Source organism: Gigantopelta aegis, chromosome 3, assembly GCF_016097555.1.
Source record: "Gigantopelta aegis isolate Gae_Host chromosome 3, Gae_host_genome, whole genome shotgun sequence".
In the NCBI taxonomy this organism is placed as follows: Eukaryota; Metazoa; Mollusca; class Gastropoda; order Neomphalida; family Peltospiridae; genus Gigantopelta; species Gigantopelta aegis.
In genome coordinates, this window is record NC_054701.1 from 68,456,252 (window position 1) to 68,482,335 (window position 26,084).

Below are 26,084 nucleotides of genomic sequence, written 5' to 3' on the forward strand. Positions count from 1 at the left end.
TCAGACAACATCCATTAGGCAACTCTGTTTGCAAAGCCCTTCAACAGTCCGTTACAATTGATGGATTCATTGTTAGCAGATCATTCTTTACAATATTTAAATGATAGTGAGTAATGAATTGGTTTTTGTAATGAAATTAAAAATAATGAAATCACATTAACCAAACTGGTATTATCAGAACATGAATAATCACTGCTTTTCAGTTCAGTATCTTTCTGTAGCATTCATTGTACATGGTTTTCTGATATTGTAGACTTGAATCAAAAAACAGATTAAAATCTGTTGGAACTTTCAAATTCAGAAAAAGAAGAAATGCTTGTATGTTATGCTGTATTGTTCACTACCCATTTTTGGAGATCTGATCAACTGGATAATGCAACATTTGTTCGATGCGTTGCATTTCAGATGTTTTGGTGCGCGATGGTGTTGTTTTCCATAATGATGTCTTCACGCCTGCCTGACTTGCTACCACGTTTTATAAACAACTTGAAGACATACGAAAAACAATATGACTTCTGTTCTCAAACTGTAAAACTTGCACAAAGGGTAAAGGGAATGAAATTCTCCCTGGCACTTTCCTCGACTGCGACAACTGTGTTATTGAACTACATTTTTCACAAAGTCAACGCTTTGTCGCAAATAGTTTTCCCCCACTTACGGCTTCAGTGAGGTCTGGCGTATTTTTACAGTTGTCTGTACTTGCATTACGCAACTGATAACAAATTATCAAATGACTACATGCTTAATAGTGTATATGACAGTATCGTACTGTGCTATTGTTGAGTTCAAGATGATGTCCAACCAAATGGAAAATCGCATGAAGGAAGACGATCCAGATTCAGATCTGGAAATGAATTTGGAATTCGTTTATCAGAAACACGAGGTCATGTGTCAGATCATAGAGTCTGCAAATGAATGCTTAAAGCCGTATCTGCTGATGGTATTGGCCATCTTTATTCCCACGAGAGAGTCATCTTAACAATGATAATGATTTTATCCTTATTGACTGAAATATTTATTGTTCTTCTCGTTGGTGGATATGTAAGTTCCAAGGTAAGTAATAATAAAAAGAAGTCATATCCATATAAATGGCATGTGATGTGGTGTTGCACACTGTTACTAGTTTAAGAGTGCGGGATATCGCCCAGTGGTTACGAGCTCACTCGATGCTCGGCCTTTCTGGGATAGATCCCCGTCAGTGGGCCTCTTGGGCTATTTCTCATTCCAGCCAGTGCACCACGACTGGTATACCAAAGGCCGTGTTATGTACTATCCTGTCTGTTGGATGGTGCATATAAAAGATCTGTTCCTGCTAATCGATAAAATGAAGTGGCAGCAACGTGTTTCCGTTCTTAATATCTGTGTGGTCCTTAACCATATGTCCGACGCCATATAACCATAAATAAAATGCACTGAGTGTGTTGTTAAATACATTAGTTCCTTCCTTCCTTGCCAAAACATAAAGAGTCTCACAAACAATGTGGTTGACCCTCCATGAATTTTTGCCCCCATCACCACCACCAATATAAAATCCTGGCTACACCAATGGGAGCGAACGTGAAGTGAATTCAATTTTAAATGATATGCAAGATAAATGGTATCTAAGAGTCATGAGGTATAATTATTTTAATTAAAGATTTAAGTTTTTAAGACGATTACAGAAACAGTACATTCATTTGTAAATGACATTGGTCTTCACATGGGTTTACATTCAGGGTGTCTGTGTGTGTGTGTGTGTGTGTGTGTGTGTGTGTGTGTGTGTATGTGTGGCCAAAGCAGAAGTGGAATTTGAACTTTAACTAAACTTTACCCTGTGTTGATATGTTCAGGGATAACGGCCAGATGGAAATCTTCATTCTACTGACTTGCATTACGCGTTGCACGCGAGCAGAAAAGTTAGTTCAGGTAATTGCAATGACTCACCATGTATGTCAGTGCACCCTGTCTTGTAGTTTATTAAAATATGTCACCACAACAATGCGTCCAGTCATGCAGCAGCGCCATAATTATGATGCTGACAGAACAGCAAATCCAGACCACGTCCATTAGGCAACTCCGTTTGCAAAGCGCTTCAACAGTCCATTACAGATGATGGATACATTGATGGTTAGGTCATTTATATTTTACAATATTTAAATGGTAGCGAGTAATGAATGTGTGTTTTGTAATGAAATCAAAATAATGAAATCACATGAACAAAACTGGTAACATGAGGACATGAGTATAATCATTGCTGTTTAGTTGAATATCTACTGTGGCATACATTGAACAAGGTTGATGTTAGTGACATAAACACGAAACACGACACTGTTAACTTTTATATTTAAAAAGAGGAACAGAAAAACGTTTGAGACATCGAAGATCGTTCTGAAATTTAATTATAACAGCTGGAAACAGAAAAGAAACAACAAAGAAATCCGAAAGAACAGAAAAGGTTGAACCTCAGGGTACTAAAATGGGCAGAGAAAACGAAAGTAAAACGACCGAGTCACTGTGTTCCAATTACACTTTAACCATGCATAAACTAAATCAGTTTCAGAAAATATATTTAAAAATTGACCCAACGTGTATAAGAATATTATTTTTAATTACAAGGACCAAAGCAGGAGTGGAAATGTAGTCATACTGTATGAAATGTAACCTGACTTTAACCAATGTGATCATTAATGACGTCAATAGAACAATAAATGCAGACAAAATCCATTAGGCAACTCTGTTTGCAAAGCCCTTCAACAGTCCGTTACAATTGATGGATTCATTGTTAGCAGATCATTCTTTACAATATTTAAATGATAGTGAGTAATGAATTGGTTTTTGTAATGAAATTAAAATAATGAAATCACATTAACCAAACTGGTATTATCAGGACATGAATAATCACTGCTTTTCAGTTCAGTATCTCCTGTAGCATTCATTGTACATGGTTGACATTGTAGACTTGAACATGAAAGATGACTCTGTTAACTATCAAACTGAAAAAGAAGAAAAAGGAAAATATAGAAGATCTTTCTGAATTTTAGTTATAACAACTTGAAGCTGGGAAATAGGAGAAAGACACCAAAGCGAAAAGAAAAAGGGAAAATAACTTGTTTTAGTGTTAACAGTGCAATCGACTTTGATATAAATTAGACGTGACGAGCTGCATTATGAAAACAACACGTGTTGAACCTCAGGGTAGTAACATGAAGAGAGAAACAGAAAGCAAAACGACGAAGTCACTGTGCAATACGTTTCTGTTCTTTATTCGTGCTAGCGGATTTTTTTCTGGTAAACAGATGAGGTTCCAATCTAAAATTAACAGATTAAAAATATTTCTGGAATTTTGTTATTCAGTAATATCGATTTTATTTCTTGTATGTTATGCTGTATTGTTCACTACCCATTTTTGGAGATCTGATCAATTGGATAATGTAACATTTGTTCGATGCGTTGCTTTTCAGATGTTTTGGTGCGCGATGGTGTTGTTTTCCATAATGATGTCTTCACGCCTGCCTAACTTGCTACCACGTTTTGTAAACAACTTGAAGAGATACGAAAAACAATATGGCTTCTGTTCTCAAACTGTAAAACTTGCACAAAGGGTAAAGCGAATGAAATTCTCCCTGGCACTTTCCTCGACTGCGACAACTGTGTTATTGAACTACATTTTTCACAAAGTCAGCACTTTGTCGCAAATATTTTCCCCCACTTACGGCTTCAGTGAGGTCTGGCGTATTTTTACAGTTGTCTGTACTTGCATTACGCAACTGATAACAAATTATCAAATGACTACATGCTTAATAGTGTATGTGACAGTATCGTATTGTGCTATTGTTGAGTTCAAGATGATGTCCAACCAAATGGAAAATAGCATGAAGGAAGACGATTCAGATCTGGAAATGACTTTGGAATTCTTTATCAGAAACACGAGGTCATGTGTCAGATCATAGAGACTGCAAATGAATGCTTAAAGCCGTATCTGCTGATGGTAGTGGCCATCTTTATTCCCACGAGAGAGTCATCTTAACAATGATAATGATTTTATCCTTATTGACTGAAATATTTATTGTTCTTCTCGTTGGTGGATATGTAAGTAATAATAAAAAGAAGTCATATCCATATAAATGGCATGTGATGTGGTGTTGCACACTGTTACTAGTTTAAGAGTGTGGGATGTCGCCCAGTGGTTACGAGCTCACTCGATGCTCGGTCTTTCTGGGATAGATCCCCGTCAGTGGGCCTCTTGGGCTATTTCTCATTCCAGCCAGTGCACCACGACTGGTATACCAAAGGCCGTGTTATGTACTATCCTGTCTGTTGGATGGTGCATTTAAAAGATCCGTTCCTGCTAATCGATAAAATGAAGTGGCAGCAACGTGTTTCCGTTCTTAATATCTGTGTGGTCCTTAACCATATGTCCGACGCCATATAACCATAAATAAAATGCATTGAGTGCGTTGTTAAATAAATTAGTTCCTTCTTTCCTTGCCAAAACATAAACAGTCTCAAAAACAATGTGGTTGACCCTCCATGAATTTTTGCCCCCACCACCACCACCAATATAAAATCCTGGCTACACCAATGGGAGCGAACGTGAAGTGAATACAATTTTAAATGAAATGCAAGATAAATGGTATCTAAGAGCCATGAGTGTATAATTTGTTTTTTTTTACATATCTTTAAAATACAGGTTTAAGATAAATGTGTAGCCTTAACCTAGGTGATTGGTTTGGATTGATATTTAAGAAGCAAATGTCTTTCAATTGATATCCAAAATGTATCATATCGTCGTGTGATAACATATATCTTAAACTGTTGCCTAAAACGTTTTAAACAGAGATACGCTTGGTGATTACTGTAAAGAATTCACATTTGTTTAGTGCATTTGACACTGCTTTTTTGCCATTCTTAGTGATTATAGTTAGGTCTATAAACCTTCAGACTACTGAACCTTCAGACTACTGAACTTTCGGACTAGTGAACCTTCGGACCATTGAACCTTCGGACTATAGAGCTGTAACCAAAAAGTAAGACCACTCCAAAGTTCAGCCAGCTAACGTTCGCGATCTGTTTTATTGGTTCCCGACGAGGCCATTTGGTTTACCGTGAATCGCATAAACCAATCTAGCGGACGTTTTTTCACTTTGTCTGGCTCAGTTAGGACGTAACTGGTAGCAGTATACAGTTAACTCCCTTGTAGCAGTATACAGTTAATTCCCTTGTGTACCCGGGCGCGCATAGTTCGCTTGTTGGTTTTGAACAGATCCATGTTTGAAGGGTAATTATTTGGAATAGGAAACACATTCTTAAAGCTTAGTGATAGTCAAAGAGTTATTTTTAAAAATGACAGTTGGTTGTTAAGCAGCAGTGGAAAACGGTTTATCTGTAACGAAGCTTGGTATTCATACACCAGGTTCTCCTTGTAACAAAAGTGGGGCCGTTGATCATTTTGGGTAATTTTCAAACAAGCTGATTTTGTGGAAAATTTAATGGCTAAATCTTTATTCAAATGATGGTTTTTGTAAGGTTTAATGAGCAAAGTTTCCATAATGTGTGATATCCGCCAACTCCCGCTTGAGGGTGGTTTGTATGGGTTTGAACATTGTCAAAAATTCACCCAAAATCATGCAGTTTTGACACATTATGATGAAAGTAACACAAATATTTAACCAAAAATATTTTAAATAAGTCCTCTTTATAATTATGACCCTTTTTGTAATTTCCATACGACTAAAAATACCTGTATCTTTATTTATTTTTAAACCATAGGTGGGCATTTAGGATGCAATGGGCTGGTATACCATGTCCGTACCCTGGAGAGGGGGGGGGGGGGGGCAGTTGCCCCATTGAGAATCTCGCTTTTGTTTGCTCCAGAAAATAGAATACACATCTCAGGGTTTAATTTGTATAGTGTTTCATTTGTTTATAAAAAGTAGTGCCCCGCCCCCCTTTGATTTTGATCAGGGTGCGGCCCTGTATGTATATATCTCAGCTGCAGATTCACAAATAACTGTGGTCTGCTACCAACTGTACTGCCTCAGCATGCATGTCAGTGGACCCTGTCTTAATTTCATTTGTGTATAATTTATCAAAATAATCAATCATAAAAATGTAGCCTATCACGAACAAGAACCATGATTGGTATGTCAACAGAACAATAAAATACAGAGAACATCCATTAACAATTTTTGTTTGCAAAGCTCTTTAACAAAAAGCACTACAGCTGATGGATACGTTGAATATCGGATCATGTTGACAAAGGTAGCGATTAATGAATGTATGTTTTGTTACGAAACTATAATAATGAAATTGCGTTTATCAAATTGGTATGTGAATGTTGGTCCTAATAACAGCATAGCAACAGGACATGATAAATCACTGCGTTTTAGTCCAGTATCTCTTATGGCACCCATGGTGCACGGTTGATGTTGGTGATTTGAGCACGAAACACGATCCTGTTAACTTCCATACTAAAAAAGCAAAACGTTTGAGATATCAACGATTTTTCTGAAAAACAGCAACAAAAAAAAGAAAAAAAAAAAAAAGAGGAAAAGTTGTTTTTGTATTGGAAGTCGCTTTGACATTGGTATAAATTAACCTTGACGTGTTGCATTATGATGACAATACAGGTTGAACCCAGCGGTGCTAATATGACAAGAGCACAAGAAAGTAGAACGGCCAAGTCACTGTCAAATACGTTTCTGTTCTTTATTCGTGTAAGCGGATTGTTTGCTGGTAAACAGACGAGTTTTCAATCTAAAACCAACAGATATGGTATATTTCTGGAACTTTGCTATTCAGTAATATCGATTCTATTTCTCTTGTGTAATGCTGTATTGTTTACTACTAATTTCTGGAGGTCTGGGCAATTGGATAATGGAACATTTTTTCGATGCATCGGTTTTCAGATGTTTTTGAGTGCGATTGTGTTGTTTTCCATAATGATGTCTTCACGCCTGCCCCAAATGTTACATCACTTCATAAACAATCTGAAGTCTTACGAAGAACAATATAACTTCTGTTCTAAAAATGTAACACTTGCTCGAAGGTTGATGCGAATGAAATTCGTTCTGGAACTTTCTTTGACAGTGACAGCTGTGTTGTTCACCTACATTTTCTACAACTCGAGCAGCGTGGCATCAATAATTTTCCCCACTTACGGGTTCAGTGAGGTCTGGCGCATTGTTACTGTTGTCTTTGTTTTCATTACGCAAATAATAACGACTTATCAGATGACTACTTGTTTAATACTGTACGTGATAATATCGTACTGTGCTGTTGTCGAGTTCAAGATGATGTCCAGCCAAATGGAAAAGCGCGTGGAGGAAGAGGGTGCAGATCTGGAAGCGACCTTGGAGTTCTTTTATCGTAAACACGAGGTCATGTGTGAGTTCATAGAGTCTGCAAATAAATGCTTAAAACCGTATTTGCTGTTGGTATTCGCAGTATACATTCCCATGAGCTGTTTTATATTGTACGCAGCCATTGTAGATGACACAGTCTCACTGGAGAGAGTCGTCGTAACAAGTCTAATGATTTCATCATCCATGATTGGAATATTTATGGTTCTTGTCGTTGGTGGATATTTAAATTCCAAGGTATGTAACTACTGATCCCGTGCTTACTTATGGGAGGGGGGGGGGGGGGGGGGGGGGAGAGAGAGAGAGAGAGAGAGAGAGAGAGAGAGAGAGAGATCAATAGCATGTAATTAAAGTCTAGACACTGTTCAGTGGCGGATCCCGTGTGAAATCGTACAGAGGTCACAACGAGGTCTAGTTGCTGGCGGATGGGTGGTAGTAATATTGAAATTTTAAATTGTCAAAACAAGCAGGGTCAGATCCATGATTTGTCTAAGGAGGGAGTGCAACGCTTACAGTATTCAAAATTACACTAATATGATATGTATTGTATATATGACAATCTTCCACAGGAATATCAAACTGACCATTTCCACAGTAAAAACCAATAAATGAATAGATGTTGATCTGCTAAACACTGGATTTGAAGGGGTGCGCACCTCCAACATCCAGCAATTCGTACGATTAAATGAATACAATAAACTGAACTGAACTGAATTTAATTAACCTCGCGAACATAACTTTTCTTGTACCCTCATAATATCCCCTTCCCTTATTAACGCGCCAGTGGCGTAGGAAGGTGCCAAAAATGTCGGGGTGGGGTTGAGGGCACACACACACACACGCACACACACACACACACACATACATATATACATACATATAATACACGCACACGCGCACGCACACACACACACACACACACACCATTGCAGCTGCTGCTGGATCACGAAAAGTGGTGATTTCGCGTTTCCGCGCAGACGTTTATGGATACAGTGCATTTTATTTAGTAATTTATATATGCGCAAGTTGTTCAGCGCGGTGACGTCATAACGTTGAAGGACTGCTAAAGCATGGCTTTTGAACAATCTAATTAAAATTAGCTCCACTATTACATGTTGTTGATGTGAAACAGCAGCCCGTTTAAGCTCATGTCCAGTTGACCTTTCATTCGACCAATCAAAACCTTACTTGCAAAATCATGCCAGTGATTTGAAAATAATTTGAAAACATTCGGGATTATGCCGAGGGTATACGAAATGATTCGGGTGAATAACGAAGTATGCCGGGAACTAATTGCAATATAAAATTTTATATAAAATTCGTTTCAAGACAAAAACAAACAACCAAAAAACCAACCCGTGATGGTATAGCCATAAAATCTGTTTATACTAGTATACAATCCAGAGTTTATTACTACACTTTTCCCCCTGTTTTTTCAGTGTTGAAATAGACCAACAATTTCGCCTATTGCATAAATAGTCTCGCCCGATATTTTTAGAATTTGTATGCTCCCGAATAACGCTATAAAAGGCGAGGTGTAATTGGTCGATATTTAAATTGTTGTTTATAGATGAAATGTCATCAGGACATGGGAGTCCACGCAATGCTGTTAGATCTACTGGTAGACCCAGTAGAGCTAATTTTAATCAGATTGGGCTTTTGGGCTGGTATGCATATTCAACAATATATAATGGACATTATTGCTTGTGGAAATGCGCATGATAAAATGCACGCGAAATCGCGGTAATGGAAAACAGGCCTAATATGCATTAGCGTATCGGGTGGGGCGGGGGCGGAAGGGGGTCCTCAGTCTCACACACCTGCCCAAAGTGGGTGGCCCCTCTAGATAAAATCCTATGCACTCCCAGCTCCGAGTTCCAAACTTACCACTATTCATGTAATATTTATCCATTCAGCACTTGCAACAAACTGCACAGTGGTTAGCTGTCATCATTAAATCCAGTAGTATTAGATCTGTGCACAGATATTTTACATTTATAAGTATTTAAAATAAATACGATTATAAATGTCAAAAAGCGATTCTGTTCGCACATTTCTATATCCAGAAGAATGTACGTAGTATCGCTTTGACATGAATAAGCATATTAAAGTCAAGGCATTGCTGACGTCACGCCAAAGCATTGTTGACATCATGTCAAATAAATGCTGATATTTCTATTTAAGGTTACAGAAAATGTCAAAGTACCACTGAAATGCGCAACGCAGTACAATCCGCTTAAAGGTGGCCTGTGCCCCCGCCCCATTCGAAGATGAAAATGTGGCATGAAACCTCCCCCTCCCCACCCCCACCCCCACACACTAAAACATTACCTCCCCTACTACTACGGGCTTGCCTTGATCCGCACCTGACAGTGAATAAAGGTAGTGTACAACTATGCACAATAACAATCCATTGTCCGTCACTGGCAGGATTGGTGATACAAAAAGTATAAAGTGCAAATATTGACGCATTATGTAGTTTTTATGTCAAGTTCAAAATGTACCGTCACATCTAAACCTGTCGATGGATGTTTTACTAATGTAAAACAAAATAATAATAAATGGTAGTGTATCTAATTATTTGGATGAGAGCAGACTTAGCGTACGCTGTTACAGTGTTGTGTCTGGTCTTTTCAAAGTTGCTGCTAGATGTTATCCGTTTCTACAGAATAAATAGGCGAGTGAACAGCTTCTTATCATATTGCAATATTAACATCCTCGCTAGCCATCAGTCGCCTTTCCTTGATAACTTTGCATTTATAAATCTCACCATGAACATGAACAGGAAGAAGTGCTGGATATACCCCAGTGGTAGAGTATTCGCCTGGAATATATTATAACACACACACGCACGCACGCATGCACGCACGCACCCCCCCCCACTCTCTCTCTCTCTCTCTCTCTCTCTCTCTCTCTCTCTCCCCCCCCCCCCCCCCCTCTCCCCCCCCCCCCCCCCTCTCTCTCTCTCTCTCTCGTGTTAAAATAACTGGTAGACAACAAATAGCTATAGTTTAATAAGTGTTGAGGTGTCGTTACACAAATATTGTTCTTTTCGGTAATAATAGGCATTATAAAAGACTCGTACCATTAAAGGATCCAAGACTGAAAGATGGAGACGTTTAAAACAAACATTAAATGACCTTGACCTTGTCCTGCGTACATTTTGCACTATAACGCTATTGAACCGAATAGTAAATTCATCTATTGAAAGATTTAAGTTTTTAAGATGATTACAGAAACAGTACATTCATTTTTAAATGACGTTGGTCTTCACATGGGATTACATTCATGGGGCTGTGTGTATGTGTGTGTGTGTGTGTGTGTGTGTGTGTGTGTGTGTGTGCATATAATATGGTAAACATCCATATCAAATACGAAAGCCATCCATTAAATATTTCAGAGTTATATGCAATCATTTTAAAAAATCTGAATGGCTTTCGCTTTTCCCTCGTGTCACATGTATTTATGAGACTGGAGGTAATAAGATGAAAGATACATGAGGGATGCGAAATATGAAAGTCATCGATTAAAAAATTCAAAGAGTTAAAGGCAATTAGAGAAACTTTAACCAAATTTTAACCACACTTCAACGGAACATGCTTAAACTAAATACAACTCTGAAAATATATAACAAAACAGACCCAACATTGGCCAAAGCAGAAGTGAAATCTGAACTTAAACTAAACTTTAACATGTGTTGATATGTTCAGAGATGACGGCCAGATGGAAATTGTCATTCTACTGACTTGCATTTCGCGTTGCACGCGAGCTGAAACGTTATTTCAGGTAATTGCAATGACTCACCATGTATGTCAGTGGACCCTGTCTTATAGTTTATTAACATATGTCATCACAACAATGCGTCCAGTCATGCACCGGCGCCATGATTATGATGCTGACAGAACAGCAAATACAGACAATATCCATTAGGCAACTCTGTTTGCAAAGCACTTCAACAGTCCATTACACATTGATGGTCAGATCATTTGTATTTTACAATATTTAAATGGTAGCGAGTAATGAATGTGTGTTTTGTAATGGAATCAGAATAATGAAATCACATGAAAAAAACTGGTATCATCAGGACATGAGTATAATCATTGCGTTTTAGTTCTATTTCTACTGTGGCATACATTGTACAAGGTTGATGTTAGTGACATAAACACGAAACACGACACTGTTAACTTTCATATTGAAAAAGAGGAACAGAAAAACGTTTGAGACATCGAAGATCTTTCTGAAATTTAATTATAACAGCTTGAAACAGAAAAGAAACAACAAAGAAACCCAAAAGACCAGAAAAGGTTGAACCTCAGGGTACTAACATGGCCAGAGAAAACGAAAGTAAAACGACCAAGTCACTGTGCAATACTCCAACCACACTTTAATCATGCTTAAACTAAATCAATTTAAGAAAATATATTTAAAAATTGACCCAACGTGTATAAGAATATTATTTTTAATTACAAGGGCCAAAGCAGGAGTGGAAATGTAGTCATACTGTATGAAATGAAACCTGACTTTAACCAAATGATGAAGTGGTCAGGCCAACCAGAATTTTTTTTTCATTCTAATCGCTCGCATTATGCGTTGCTTGCAAACTAAAAGGTTAACCTAGGCAATTGCATGTAAGTGGTCCATGTCTTAATTTGAATGGTTTACTAGTACTAAAATACGTCATCATAACAATGTGATCATTCATTACGTCGATAGAACAATAAATACAGACAACATCCATTAGGCAACCCTGTTTGCAAAGCCCTTCAACAGTCTGTTACAACTGATGGATTCATTGTTAGCAGATCATTCTTTACAATATTTAAATGACTGTGAGTAATGAATTGGTTTTTGTAAGGAAATTAAAATAATGAAATCACATTAACCAAACTGGTATTATCGGTAATCACTGCTTTTCAATTCAGTATCTCCCGTGGCATCCACTGTACACGGTTGATATTGGTGGCTTGAACATGAAACATGACTGTTAACTTTCAAACTGAAAAAGAAGAAAAAGGAAAGTATAGAAGATCTTTCTGAATTTTAGCTATAACAGCTTGAAGCTGGGGGAAAAGAAAAAGACACCAAAACGAAAAGACAAAAGGGAAAATAACTTGTTTTAGTGTTAAAAGTGCAATCGACTTTGATATAAATCGGACGTGACGATCTGCATTATGAAAACAACACAGGTTGAACCTCGGGGTACTAACATGACAAGAGAAACAGAAAGCAAAACGACCAAGTCACTGTGCAATACGTTTCTGTTCTTTATTCGTGCTAGCGGATTTTTTTCTGGTAAACAGATGAGGTTCCAAATGATGAAGTGGTCAGGCCAGCCAGAAAAATATCATTCTAATCGCTCGCATTATGCGTTGCTTGCTAGCCAAAAAGTAAACCTAGGTAATTGCATGTACGTGATTTATGGGCCTAATTCACTAAACTCTCGTAACTTTGCGATCTCGCAGTGCAATGCTAAAAGACTTGCAAAGAGGATGCTTTGTTGTCTAGCAGACCTTTGTGAATTAGGCCCCAGGTCTTAATTTCAATGATTTACTAGTACTAAAATACGTCATCATAACAATGTGATCATTAATGACGTCGATAGAACAATAAATACAGACAAAATCCATTAGGGAACCCTGTTTGCAAAGCCCTTCAACAGTCCGTTAAAATTGATGGATTCATTGTTAGCAGATCATTCTTTACAATATTTAAATGATAGTGAGTAATGAATTCGTTTTTGTAATGACATTAAAATAATGAAATCACATTAGCCAAACTGGTATTATCAGGACATGATTAATCACTGCGTTTTAGTTCAGTATCTCCTGTAGCCTCCATTGTACACGGTTGATATTGGTGGCTTGAACATGAAATATGTCTGTTAACTTTCAAGCTGAAAAAGAAGAAAAGGAAAATATAGAAGATCTTTTTGAATTTTAGTTATAACAACTTGAAGCTGGGAAAAAAGAGAAAGAAACAAAAAGAGAAAATAACTTGTTTTAGTGTTAACAGTGCAATCGACTTTGATATAAATTAGACGTCACGAGTAGCATTATGAAAACAACGCGGGTTGAACCTCAGGATACTAACATGACAAGAGAAACAGAAAGCAAAACGACCAAGTCACTGTGCAATACGTTTCTGTTCTTTATTCGTGCTAGCGGATTCTTTTCTGGTAAACAGATGAGGTTCCAATCTAAAATTAACAGGTCAAAAATATTTCTGGAATTGTTTTTTTCAGCAATATCGATTTTATTTTTTGTGTGTTATGCTGTATTGTTCACTACCCATTTCTGGAGATCTTATCAATTGAATAATGCAACATTTGTTCGATGCATTGCATTTCAGTTGTTTTGGTGTGCGATGGTGTTGTTTTCCATAATGATGTCTTCACGCCTGCCCGACTCGCTACCGCGTTTTGTAAACAACTTGAAGAGATACGAAAAACAATATGACTTCTGTTCTCAAACTGTAAAACTTGCCCGAAGGTTAAAGCGAATGAAATTCTCCCTGGCACTTTCCTCGACTGCGACAACTGTTATTGAACTACATTTTTCACAAAGTCAGCGCTTTGGCGCAAATAGTTTACCCCACTTACGGTTTCAGTGAGGTCTGGCGTATTTTTACGGTTGTGTTTACTTGTATTACGTATCTGATATCAAATTATCAAATGACTACATGCTTAATAGTGTATATGACGGTATCGTACTGTGCTATTGTTGAGTTCAAGATGATGTCTAACCAAATGGAAAATCGCACGAAGGAAGATGATACAGATTCAGATCTGGAAATGACTTTGGAATTCTTTTTTCAGAAACACGAGGTCATGTGTCAGATCATAGAGTCTGCAAATGAATGCTTAAAGCCGTATCTGCTGATGGTATTGGCCATCTTTATTCCCACGAGCTGTATTGTACTGTATGCTGCCATCGTAGATGACATAACCTCACTCGAGAGAGTCGTCTTAACAATGATAATGATTTTATCCTTATTGACTGAAATATTTATCGTTCTTCTCGTTGGTGGATATGTAAGTTCCAAGGTAAGTAAAAAAAGGCATATCCGTATAAATGGCATGTGATGAGGGGTTGGACACTGTTAATAGTTGAAGTCTGGACTATAACATGCTGATTATCGATACCAAATACGAAATCCATCCATTAAATATTTAATAGTTAAATATACTCGGAAAAACATGAAACAAACTAAATAACCTTGGCCTTTCCCTGGTGTTACATTTATAAGGCAGTTGAAGTTTAGCATGTGGTGATTAGCTATGCGAAATATCAAAGTCATCCATTAACAATTTAAAAAACTTTAATCAAACGTTAACCACACTGCAACCGAACATTAAATCAGCTTAAACTGAATAAAATTCAACATGTATTTTAATTATGTTTGCAAACACAGGGGCCAAAACAGAAGCGGAAATTTCAACTTTAATTAAACTTTAACCTGACAAACCAAATGTTGTTACGTTCAGGACTGACGATCAGATTGAAATCTTCATTCTGTTGATTTGCATTACGCGTTACATGCGAATTAACACCATGTATGTAAGTGGACGCTGTCTTAATTTGTATAGTCTCTTAGACTCCTTCATCACAACAATGCGTTCTGTCATGCTCCAGCACGATGATCATGACTTTGATGTCAACAGAACAATAAATACAGACAACATCCATTAGGCGTGCCCGTTTGCAAAGCTCTCTGACACTTCATTACAGTTGATGGATACATTGATGGTCAGATCCTTTCTTATGATATTTAAATGATAGTGAATAATGAATGTGTTTTATAATGAAAGTAAAACAATGAAATGACATTAACCAGACAGGTATTATTTGGTTGTTTTTGACATCAACAGTATAGCGTGAAAACATGAGTAATTACTACTTTTTAGTTCAGTATATCCAGTGACATTCATGATAAACGGTTGATATTGGTGACATGAACACAGAAAACCACACTGCTAACTTTCATATTGAAAAAGAAAAAAAGAAAAACGTTTGAAACATCGAAGATCTTTCTGAATTTTAATTATAACAGTTTTAATCAGAAACCCCCCCCACAATCAAAAAGACCCCCACCCCCCCCCCCCCCCCCCAAAAAAAAAAGAGAGAAAAGAACAGAAAGAGTGGAAATAACGTGTTTTTGTATTGAAAGTTCAATCGAATTTTGTATAATTTAGACGTAACGAGTTGCATTATGAAAACAACGCGGGTTGAACCTCAGGGTACTAACATGAAGAGAGAAACAGAAAGCAAAACGGCCAAGTCACTGTGCAATACGTTTCTGTTCTTTATTCGTGCTAGCGGATTCTTTTCTGGTAAACAGATGAGGTTCCAATCTAAAATTAACAGATCAAAAATATTTCTGGAATTGTATTATTCAGCAATAGCGATTTTATTTCTTGTGTGTTATGCTGTATTGTTCACTACCCATTTCTGGAGATCTGATCAATTGGCTATTGCAACATTTGTTCGATGCATCGCGTTTCAGATGTTTTCGTGCGCGATGGTGTTGTTTTCCATAATGATGTCTTCATGCCTGCCCGACTTGCTACCACGTTTTGTAAACAACTTGAAGAGATACGAAAAACAATATGACTTCTGTTCTGAAACTATAAAACTTGCCCGAATGTTAAAGCGAATGAAATTCTCCCTGGCGCTTTCCGCGAATGCGACAACTGTGTTATTGAGCTACATTTTTCACAAAATCAGCACTTTGGCGCAAATATTTTTCCCCACTTACGGTTTCAGTGAGGTCTGGCGTATTTTTACGGTTGTCGTTACTTTCGTTTCGCATCTGATAACAAATTATCAAATGACTGCATGCTTAATAGTGTATGTGACGGTATCGTACTGTGCTATTGTTGAGTTCAAGATGATGTCTAACCAAATGGAAAATCGCATGAAGGAAGACGATCCAGATTCAGATCTAGAAATGACTTTGGAATTCTTTTATCAGAAACACGAGGTCATGTGTCAGATCATAGAGTCTGCAAACGAATGCTTAAAGCCGTATCTGCTGATGGTATTGGCCATCTTTATTCCCACGAGCTGTATTGTACTGTATGCTGCCATCATAGATAAAATAACCTCGTTCGAGAGAATCCTCCTAACAATAACAATGATGTCATTCTCACTGATTGAAATATTCATCGTTCTTCTGGTTGGTGGATATTTAAGTTCCAAGGTAAGAAACAACTGGTTCTGTCTCGTCCATATAAATAGCACATATACTATTGAAAACAAGTTAAGAATCAAAGGAATGTATTCTACTTTGACAATAAAGTATTAATTCTAATAAACGTTTTTGTTTAATTGGACAAAACTGTAACAAAGCTTAGTCTGTCATGCACATCATCGTTATCAACTATATATATATATATATATATATATATATATATATATATATATATATATATATATATATATATATATATATATATACTCTTCAAAAAAAGTAGGGGAACTCTAATAAGAATTTACAGTTGCCAAAATTGTAAGGTATATTAGCTGTGGGGAATGGTTATATGATAATAGTGAATTAATTGGACAAACATTACAACCGGTAGTTCAGTATTACAGTAGGTTTTATGACCACCGAAGATCTTGAAGGACGATTGGGGTCAGAAGTGAAATTTGAAAGTTGACGGGGTTTTTTATCAATAAATCGCAAATTCAAACAATAAAAATGACTGAAAATAAAACAAGAGCAACAGTATGATCAACAGAATGAAAAAGATTGAGAGAAATAATGTTCCACAGTGATTAATCGACCTTCCTGGAAATTGTCAAAATCGAGAAGGACACCCCACACACGTGCAAACTATGGAACGTGTTTCGGTGTTTTGATAAACAGACCTGAACGTTCTTTACTAGGATGTCTGTGGTCAAAACGTATGTTCGGTCTAATAGTTGATATTAACATTAATATTTCAGGTTCTCCTACTTTTTTGAAGAGTAATATAATCCATGTGCACTGTCATCTAGGTGAGAGATTTGTAGATTATAACATCAGAATATATAGCGATAACAAATTTATCCTTGTGGGATATTTGTACACTATAGGACTCTTCTGTACATAATTCAAGGGAACATGACAGGTATCGAATATAGGGAGGATATTTCCCAGCCTTTGGTCACATAGCCAAATTGGTCCTGGAGCGTCTTTGCAGATCGCCTATGCCAAACCCCACTGTGCCAGGTTTGTAACAGATTTTGTCACACAGAATGGTAACCATCGTATGGATTGGCCAGTATTCTCATCATATTTTCACCTATTGAACATGCCTAGGACGAGACGTGCAGGTGATTGAGAGACAATCATAGGCAAACCTGCAAATGTTCAAGAATTGGGACAATTCCTCCAGACAGAGTGGCAGGCTATACCGTATCTGCTTTCTAATTGACTGCATACGATGACACGACGTTTACTGTTTACGAGCAAGTGGTGGTTTCACTCGCTATTCAAATAGTTGTGTTCTATGGGATTATGGCTTTTAACCTCTGGCTACTCGCAAAGGTTACATTTTCCTCATGTGTCTCTAGTGCGGATTGACCAAACATTTTTGCGATCAATTTTGTACTAATCAACATTCTGTATGGTAAAATCTACAGACATTAAAATATCTGATCTTTAACTTGATTTGAGTAGTATAATTAGTCTAGACACTGCTACAGTCTTGAATCTGGTCTTCTAAAAGTTTTATAACACAGGTCTGAAATACTAAGCTGGCTAATGTTTTATTACTATTGGATATCCGTTTGTAGAGAATAAACGGGCAATTAAACAGCTGCTCGCCATATTGTAATTTAAGGAGATTTTAAAACCTTTCGTTGAGAGCCCTTAATGTAACCTCACATCTTGAGCATCGACAAGAACAAGGGCTGGATGTGTGCCAATAGTAGAGAACTGACCTCAGTTGAGATGAGTCAAAGGATCGTTTTTGTTCGTGGCCTGTCTATGGGGATATGGATATAAAATATGTTTTGATGCTTTTCAGTAGGACTAGCCCAGGTGCTGACATCTCTCTCTCTCTCTCTCTCTCTCTCTCTCTCTCTCTCTCTCTCTCTCTCTCTCTCTCTCTCTCTCTCTCTCTCTCTCTCTCTCTCGTATTAAAGTAACTGTTAGACTCACCCGGTGAAGAATCGTACCATTAAAGGATTCAGGAGTGAACGATGAAGAAATTTACAACAAACAATTTGATGGGCTTGTTCTTTCATAGATGTTGTGTTTAAACACATAAGCATAATAATGTTGTCAATAACGAACAAGCGCCATGATTATGATGTCGACAGAGCAATAAACACAGATAGTATCCATTTGGACATGCGTGTTTGCAAAGCCCTTCAACAATTCATTATAGCTGATGGATTCATTGACTGTCGACTTATTTTATCAATACTTGAATGGTAGCAAGTAATAAATTGTCGTTTTGTAATAAATCGAACATAATGAAATCACATTAACGATACTTTCTGTTAACAGCACAGCAGGAAGGCATGACTAATCACTGCGGTTTTGTCCATTGTCTCTTGTGGCATTCATGATGCACGGTTGATATTGGTTAGATAGTATTAAGCACAGCATTGTGAAATTTTATAAGGAAAAAAAAGAAGAAAAGCAAACGTTTTGAGAGATCGAAGATCTTTTTGAATGTTAGTTACACAACGTGAAATTGACAGAAAAGAAGAAAAAAAAGAAGAAAGAGAATGGGAAAATAAGAGTTGGGTTGCATTTTCTTTTGCATTAAAAGTACAATCTAATTTGATATAAATTAGACTTGAGAGGTTTAATTATGGAAACAACAAAGGTTTCACCTCGAGATATACAGATTGTCAGAGAAAAAGAAAGTAAAACGGCCAAGTCACTGTGCAATACGTTTCTCTTCTTTATTCGTGTAAGTGGATTGTTTACTGGTAAACAGATGAGGTTCCAATCTAAATTTAACAGAGGCCATTCATTTTTTGAATTTTTTTATTCTGTAATATCGCTATTATTTCTTATATGTTATGCTGTACTGTTTACAACCAATTTCTGGAGATCAGAGCAATTGGATCATGCCAAACTTTTTCGATGCATCGCGTTTCAGATATTTACATGCGCGATTGTGTTGTTTTCTATAATGATGTCCTTACGCCTGCCCGAATTGCTACCAAGCTTCGTAAACAGTCTGCAGACATACGAAGAACACTATAATTTCTGTTCTAAAACTGTAACTCTTGCACGAAGATTAACATGGATGAAAATCGCCTTGGTACTTTCCATGACGGTGGCAAATGTGTTGCTTAGCTATGTCTTCAAGAACATGATCCGCGTAGCGCAGATTTTTTACCCCACTTACGGCTTCAGTGATATCTGGCGGACGTTTGCTGTTGTCTTTGTTTATCTTACGCAACTGATAACGACTCATCAGATGTCTGCTTGCTTAATGATGTACGTGATAGTATCGTACTGTGCTATTATCGAGTTCAAGATGATGTCCAACCAAATGAAAAATCTCACGAACGAAGACGATCCAGATTCAGATCTGGATATGACCTTGGAGTTCTTTTACCGCAAGCATGAGGCCATATGTCAGATCATAGAGTCTGCAAATGAATGCTTAAAACCGTTTCTGCTGTTGGTATTGGCCGTCTTCATTCCCACGATCTGTCTTATATTGTATGCAGGCATTGTAGAGGAGACAGCATCACTCGAGAAAATCTTCTTAACACTGATAATGATTTTGTCCTCAATGACAGGAATATTTATCGTTCTTTTCGTTGGTGGATATGTAAGTTTCAAGGTAAGTGACACCTGACCCTGTGCTTATTAGAAAAATGTCATGCATTAAGAAATAGCATGTAATTAAATCTAGACACTATTACAGGCTTGAATCTGGACTTTTTAAACGTTTTATAAAAGTGACTATGAAATACTAAATTAATGTCAGTAACTAATAGGGAGTGTGTTTCATTACTTGCGTGGCGAACGGTGGCTAGTAAACACTAGATATCCACCTTTAGAGAATAAAGAGCGAGCAAAGAAATCGCCATATTGTAATTTTTAGAACTCACGTGAGCTACCACTCCCCTTTCCCAGGGAGTCCTGCATGTTACCTTACGCCTTGGGCACATGGGCGGATCCAGGACATATTTTTAGGGGGGGGGGGGGGGGGCGAGAAAAAAGGGGCACATTGGCTCGTTAAAAGGGCATCTTAATAAAAGTTTTAATATTTGCAGTTAATATGAATGCGTTTGTGTATATATCACAGTGTACGAACGGAAATGTACACTAAATGACTAGCTGCGGTTTTCTGTAGCACTAGCTGTATTAGTAAAGGAAAAAGCCACAGAATCAACTTTGCTTCGTATATAAGTATGACTATCATGTATTTCATTGTAATTTGACTTTGATAACGTTCCTTAAAGGGCACTATTCCAGGGACGGATCTGTCTAGGTAGGGCAGATATAGCCTACAAAACCCCCCCACAAAAAACAACAACACACCAAACACCAACGATACAAAGGGGCACATGTTGGCACTTGTAAATTAAAACTTTAAAAAGCATGGCTTGGTCTAGTTAGGGCAGTTGTACATAAAACCGATCCAAAGAAGCACTTGAAAATTATAACTTTAAAGGGCATTATTCTAGGGACGGCTCTGTCTAGTTAGGGCAGTTATAAATAAAACCGATCCAATATGTAAATTATGACTTTAAATGGAACTATTCTAGGGACGGCTCTGTCTAGATAGAGCAGTTATACATAAAAAACAATACAAAGGGGCATTTGTAAATTACATGTATAGTTGTAGATGGCACTATTCTAGAGGCAGCTGTCTAGGTAAGGCAGATATACATTAAAATTAGAGAGCCTATTATTCATTAGTAATTTTGAAAATCTATACAATTTGAAAGCAAAAACTATTAGGCTATCATTATGCAACTGATCACGCAACTGTATGGCGCTCATTACTCGCGTTAGACAATGTGATGAACCCCATTGAGACTTCGTAACACAGACACACATCTGCAAGCTTGCGCATACACGCACAACTTAACTTCATGCAGCTAAAATGCAGCTAAAAATGCTTATGTGCAAAACAATTTTTATACAAACAAAAAGGGCACTTGAAAAATTTGGGGGGTAATGCATCCCCCTGGGTCCCCCCTCTGGTTCCGCCTCTGGGTCATTGACAGGGACAAGGGCTGGATGTACACCAACTGTACGTCAGGGGTAGAATGTTCGCCTTAGATGCGACAGGTTATAGGATCGATCGTCCTCGGTAGACATTTGTTTCCTCTCGATATATATTGTCCTGTGTATGGAAAGGTAGTTTGCTGCTTTTCTGCAGGAGTAGCTTATGTGGCGACCGTACATCTCTTTCTCTCTCTCTCTCTCTCTCTCTCTCTCTCTCTCTCTCTCTCTCTCTCTCTCTCTCTCTCTCTCTCTCTCTCTCTCTCTCTCTCTCTCTCTCTCTGCTGTGGGTTGAAATAACAATATGTTAGAAACAAAAAAGCCGAAATTTAATATGTGCTGAAGTGTTATTAAACCAATATTCCTTTCCTCTCCGTAACATCATTTCACACGAGAAGCAAACTGATAGGCAATATTACATAATCCGATTTGATAGGCTTGTTCTGTCATATAAGTCTTTAAAGCCTATGCATATATATACGAGTAGTTTAAAACATTTCATTACTTTTTAATCTTTAATTTTGAGGCTTGTTTGTTTTCCTTCTTTGGAATTGGTCCGGGGGAGAGGTCTAAGGAGAGCTCTGAATCCCTTATCCAATTTTTATTTCGAACGCGTGTGATAAATATCAAAGACAAACCAAAAATGGTTAGCACAAATATCTATTGTTGGTCTCTCGACACTCATGTCGGACAACTCAAATTATGTGCCTAAGGCTGACGTGCTTGAACCTTCTATGGGTGTAAGCATGTGTCATATGATTGACTGACTGAATAACACATTGTTTCAATGGATTTTTTTAAACTGAAATATATTTGCGATAATCTGTTTAGTTTTAAAACAATAAATATAAATAACTGAATAGTTTAACAAGAAAGGTCTACTGAGAGTTTCGATAAAGATGCATTATTATATAACATTTAGTGAAATATCTTAAAATATCAGTGAAATAAATGTGTTATCAGTCACTCAGTGATGATAACACATTTTAGAGTGAAAATTTCACTATTTCACTCTAAAATGTGTTATTGTCACTGTAGAAAGTGTTATTGTCACTGTAAGAAAGCTGGAACTATTTTGCTGCTGGCATTTTAAAAATAAAGGTAAATTGCCAAAAGTTATATAATAAATAGAAAATTTCATGTTTTGTTTTTGTCAATTATGATTTATATATCATCTCGTGAAGTTTGCAATCATATCACATTCGTCGCGCAAGCGCGACTCGTGAGTCGTGATTGCAAACTTCACTCGATGATATATAAATCATATTTGACAAAAAAAGAAAGAAATATCCTCAAAATTGTCATCTTAAGTGAGAGTAACGATTACTTTTTGTGATCAACCTATACCATATCAATTATCAAGTTCACAGTGTATTGTACTTGTTGAAAATAATAGCCACATTTTTCTTTTGTCATAGTAACATTTTTCAGAGAATCTTTTTGACAGAAATCTCACTGAAATGTATGCAACAGTAAGTGATGGCGAGTATCCTTAATAGGTCCTATATGACATGTGAATATATATATATATATATATATATATATATATAAAACCCAAAACCAGTTGTACATGTTTGTGGTTTATTTTACAGGCTAATGACATGACTGGACATCTCTGGAAAATAAAACCATCATCCTTATCGGAAAGAGGACTGCAGACAGTAAGATTTATTAGTATTTTTTAATAAATGTGTGTACCCACTGTTCCAAGGAGCATCTAGCCAAATTCGAAATTTCCAGAACATTAAATACAGTATTTAACAACGACACCTGTCATTGCTAAGCACTATACCAAAGAGCATTTCGCAGAGTTAAAGATTGAAATTCTAAGAACGCTAACGATAAATTCTTGGAATTTCGAACTTTAAGTATAGCAGTTGTACATGTTATGACTGTTAGATATGATATTATGTGACTAGACTTGATGTCATATAATTTATTTATTTATTTTAATCTAGCACAGTAAATCCCTCTAATTTGATTTGAAATACTAGCTTAAATAAAATTAGCTTGACATTTATTACCGAAAAGTAATACAGTGAAGATTATAAATATGTACAGTAGTTCTGTGGTTCATACTTCCAGGAACGTCAAAAACCATGTTCGTTCCTTTCATCTATGTATATATGTATATGTATATGTATATGGATATGTATCACACCTCTTTGTCCATCTGTGAATATAAAAACGTATTTGTTTCATTATATTTTGCAAATATGCAATTCCAGCTGACCTTGTTCACCACGAAGCTTTGTGGCCAATCTGTTGGATTCAGCGTGTATGGACTATTCACTATAAACATGCCTGCGATATTAACGGTAGTTTTTTTTATTGTGTTAAGTTCGGACTTTCGCTTCCTGATTGGAGTTTTGGGGTGTTTAGTTAGTGGTCTGTATTTAATTAATGCCTGTTTTTCACTCGTTCTTGATATATAAATACAGCACACAAATTGCAGCGTAGTGCGCTCTACTCGTTCCATCCAGTACTAACGAAACATCTGAAAACTCCAACCAGGACTGAAACGCCCGTTGATTTTAATTTATAGCATGTTACAGTCATCACCATCATCGTCATAATCATCATCATCGTTAACACTATACAATTGTCATTACCACCATCATTATAACAATTGTTTTCATCGTAATCATCATCATTATCACCACCACCACCACTATAACCATCGACATCACAGTCACAAACCAAGTTGTAACCATGTGCATTACCATCAGTATTATCGTAATAAAACCGCCGCAATGTTTAATAATAAGCACTAAGCATAGTTATATGATCTTCTTTATACTCATGGGTGTTATTCTTATACATGACTAATATACTATTATTTATTATTTTCAGATTTTCGGGACAATATTGGCTTATTTTATTGTGATTTTCCAGTTTAAGCCACCTGATTCAGTTGCATGTCCACTCTGCAACTGCACCACCCCAGCATAAAGTATACACCAATATCTAGCGTCATCAGGCAGTATTCGATATTCGAACTTGCTGTTAGCCATCTTTAAACCAGAAACAGTGACCATCTTTACAATAACCGCAAACCGTAATACTAATTTCTTTAATGGTGTTAAAATTATTATGCAGGTATATCCTTTTTACGTCATTGACGTCAAAAATCATTATGTGAGATACTTCATACCATCATAACTTTGTCTGACAAGCGTTCTGATGGACGTCACTTGGAGATAATGATGTGCGAGTATTCCTTTTGTTTGGCTTTGTGTTTTGTGTCACTTTTTCAAACGTCCAAATCATATTCCATAGGTCATTCGCTCAGAGAGATTTTTACTATTAAAGATCTAATCGAAAACAAAAATACTGGTACAGGTACAACAGAATACTGGATTCGAACCTCAGTACCAGCGCCCACCCAGAGATCAAGGACACTATATCGACGTCTCTCTCACTAACCAGTAAAACCTGCTGTTCTGGGCAGCCTGCATTGCTTTAGTATGTATGTGTGTCCAGGACAACATGCTTGAACCCTTAATTGAAAGATAAGCACTAAAATAAATGGAAACATCTAACATAAAAATGCGAGCCTCTATCACGGACAATGGGGACGAATCAGTTGATTGATTCGCCAGAAATGAGAGTCGGCCATGTTTGTTTTATTAGTAGTAACAACAATGTGATCGGCCATGCAACAGCAACATAACTGTAATACCCACTCCGCAACAAAAGCATTCAGTGGGTTACCTTGTTTTCAAAGCACTCGAACAGACCGAATGCATTACATCTGATGGATCAAACTGATTGTTGGTGCATTTTTACGATATTTAGATTGCAGCGTGTGGTGAATTAAGAGGCGAAACAAAGTATGTTTAAAGCAAAACAAAACAAAGCGATTACATTACTCGGAGTTGTATTAGTTATGTCTATAAATCCGCCCATACTGTCCTAACTGGACTGGTGTGAATGTGATCATAAAATATCAACGAGAGTTTGTCCTGAGTTTACTGCCGTTGTAGCATGTTTAACACTAATAAAGCCTCTTTAACGATTAAGCATACACATTAAATCCATCAGTGTCGGTATATTCCATTTGTTACTTCTCGGTCATAATGCTTGTATAGCTCGAACTAAATCCAGTTTGGGCTGCAGCACAGACAAGGACGACCAGAACCACATTAAATATAAAATGTACATGTATTGGACATGGAAATGTATTTTATATGTAATTGTAATCATTGAAATAGCTTCTTGAGTCATAAACATGTTACCATTGCATCTCAAACTCAAGAATCCCCAACAATCCATTCTTGTTTTGTAGTCCAGTATCAGCTGTGGCACACAGTTCAAACTGGTGATAACACAATACAAGATACACGCCATCACTAAATCACAGAAAATGAAACACGAGGTTGTCCAAACCACCACAACATTCAGTCTAAATCACTAAAACTGAAAACGAACAACTGTGATTGTTCAAATCATCCCAACATTGGCCATCCTTTTTTCTGGACATCACTAAAATATTGAAACCAGACCCGTATTAACCAGGGGTGAAGTGGTGTGATAAGCACAACATCCCACTTA

At 37.0% G+C, this 26,084-nt stretch overlaps 1 protein-coding gene across 1 annotated transcript in view; it reads left to right on the top strand.

Moving 5' to 3' along the window:
• Positions 1-25,657, top strand: part of LOC121368799 — a 48,030-nt gene extending 22,373 nt beyond the window's left edge. Inside the window, exons 6-8 of the mRNA XM_041493547.1 lie at positions 23,123-23,191; positions 23,759-23,848; positions 24,384-25,657. Coding sequence (XP_041349481.1) covers positions 23,123-23,191; positions 23,759-23,848; positions 24,384-24,482 — 258 coding nt within the window. The 3' untranslated portion in view covers positions 24,483-25,657. The remainder of the gene's footprint in view (positions 1-23,122; positions 23,192-23,758; positions 23,849-24,383) is intronic.
• Positions 25,658-26,084: the final 427 nt, after the last annotated feature.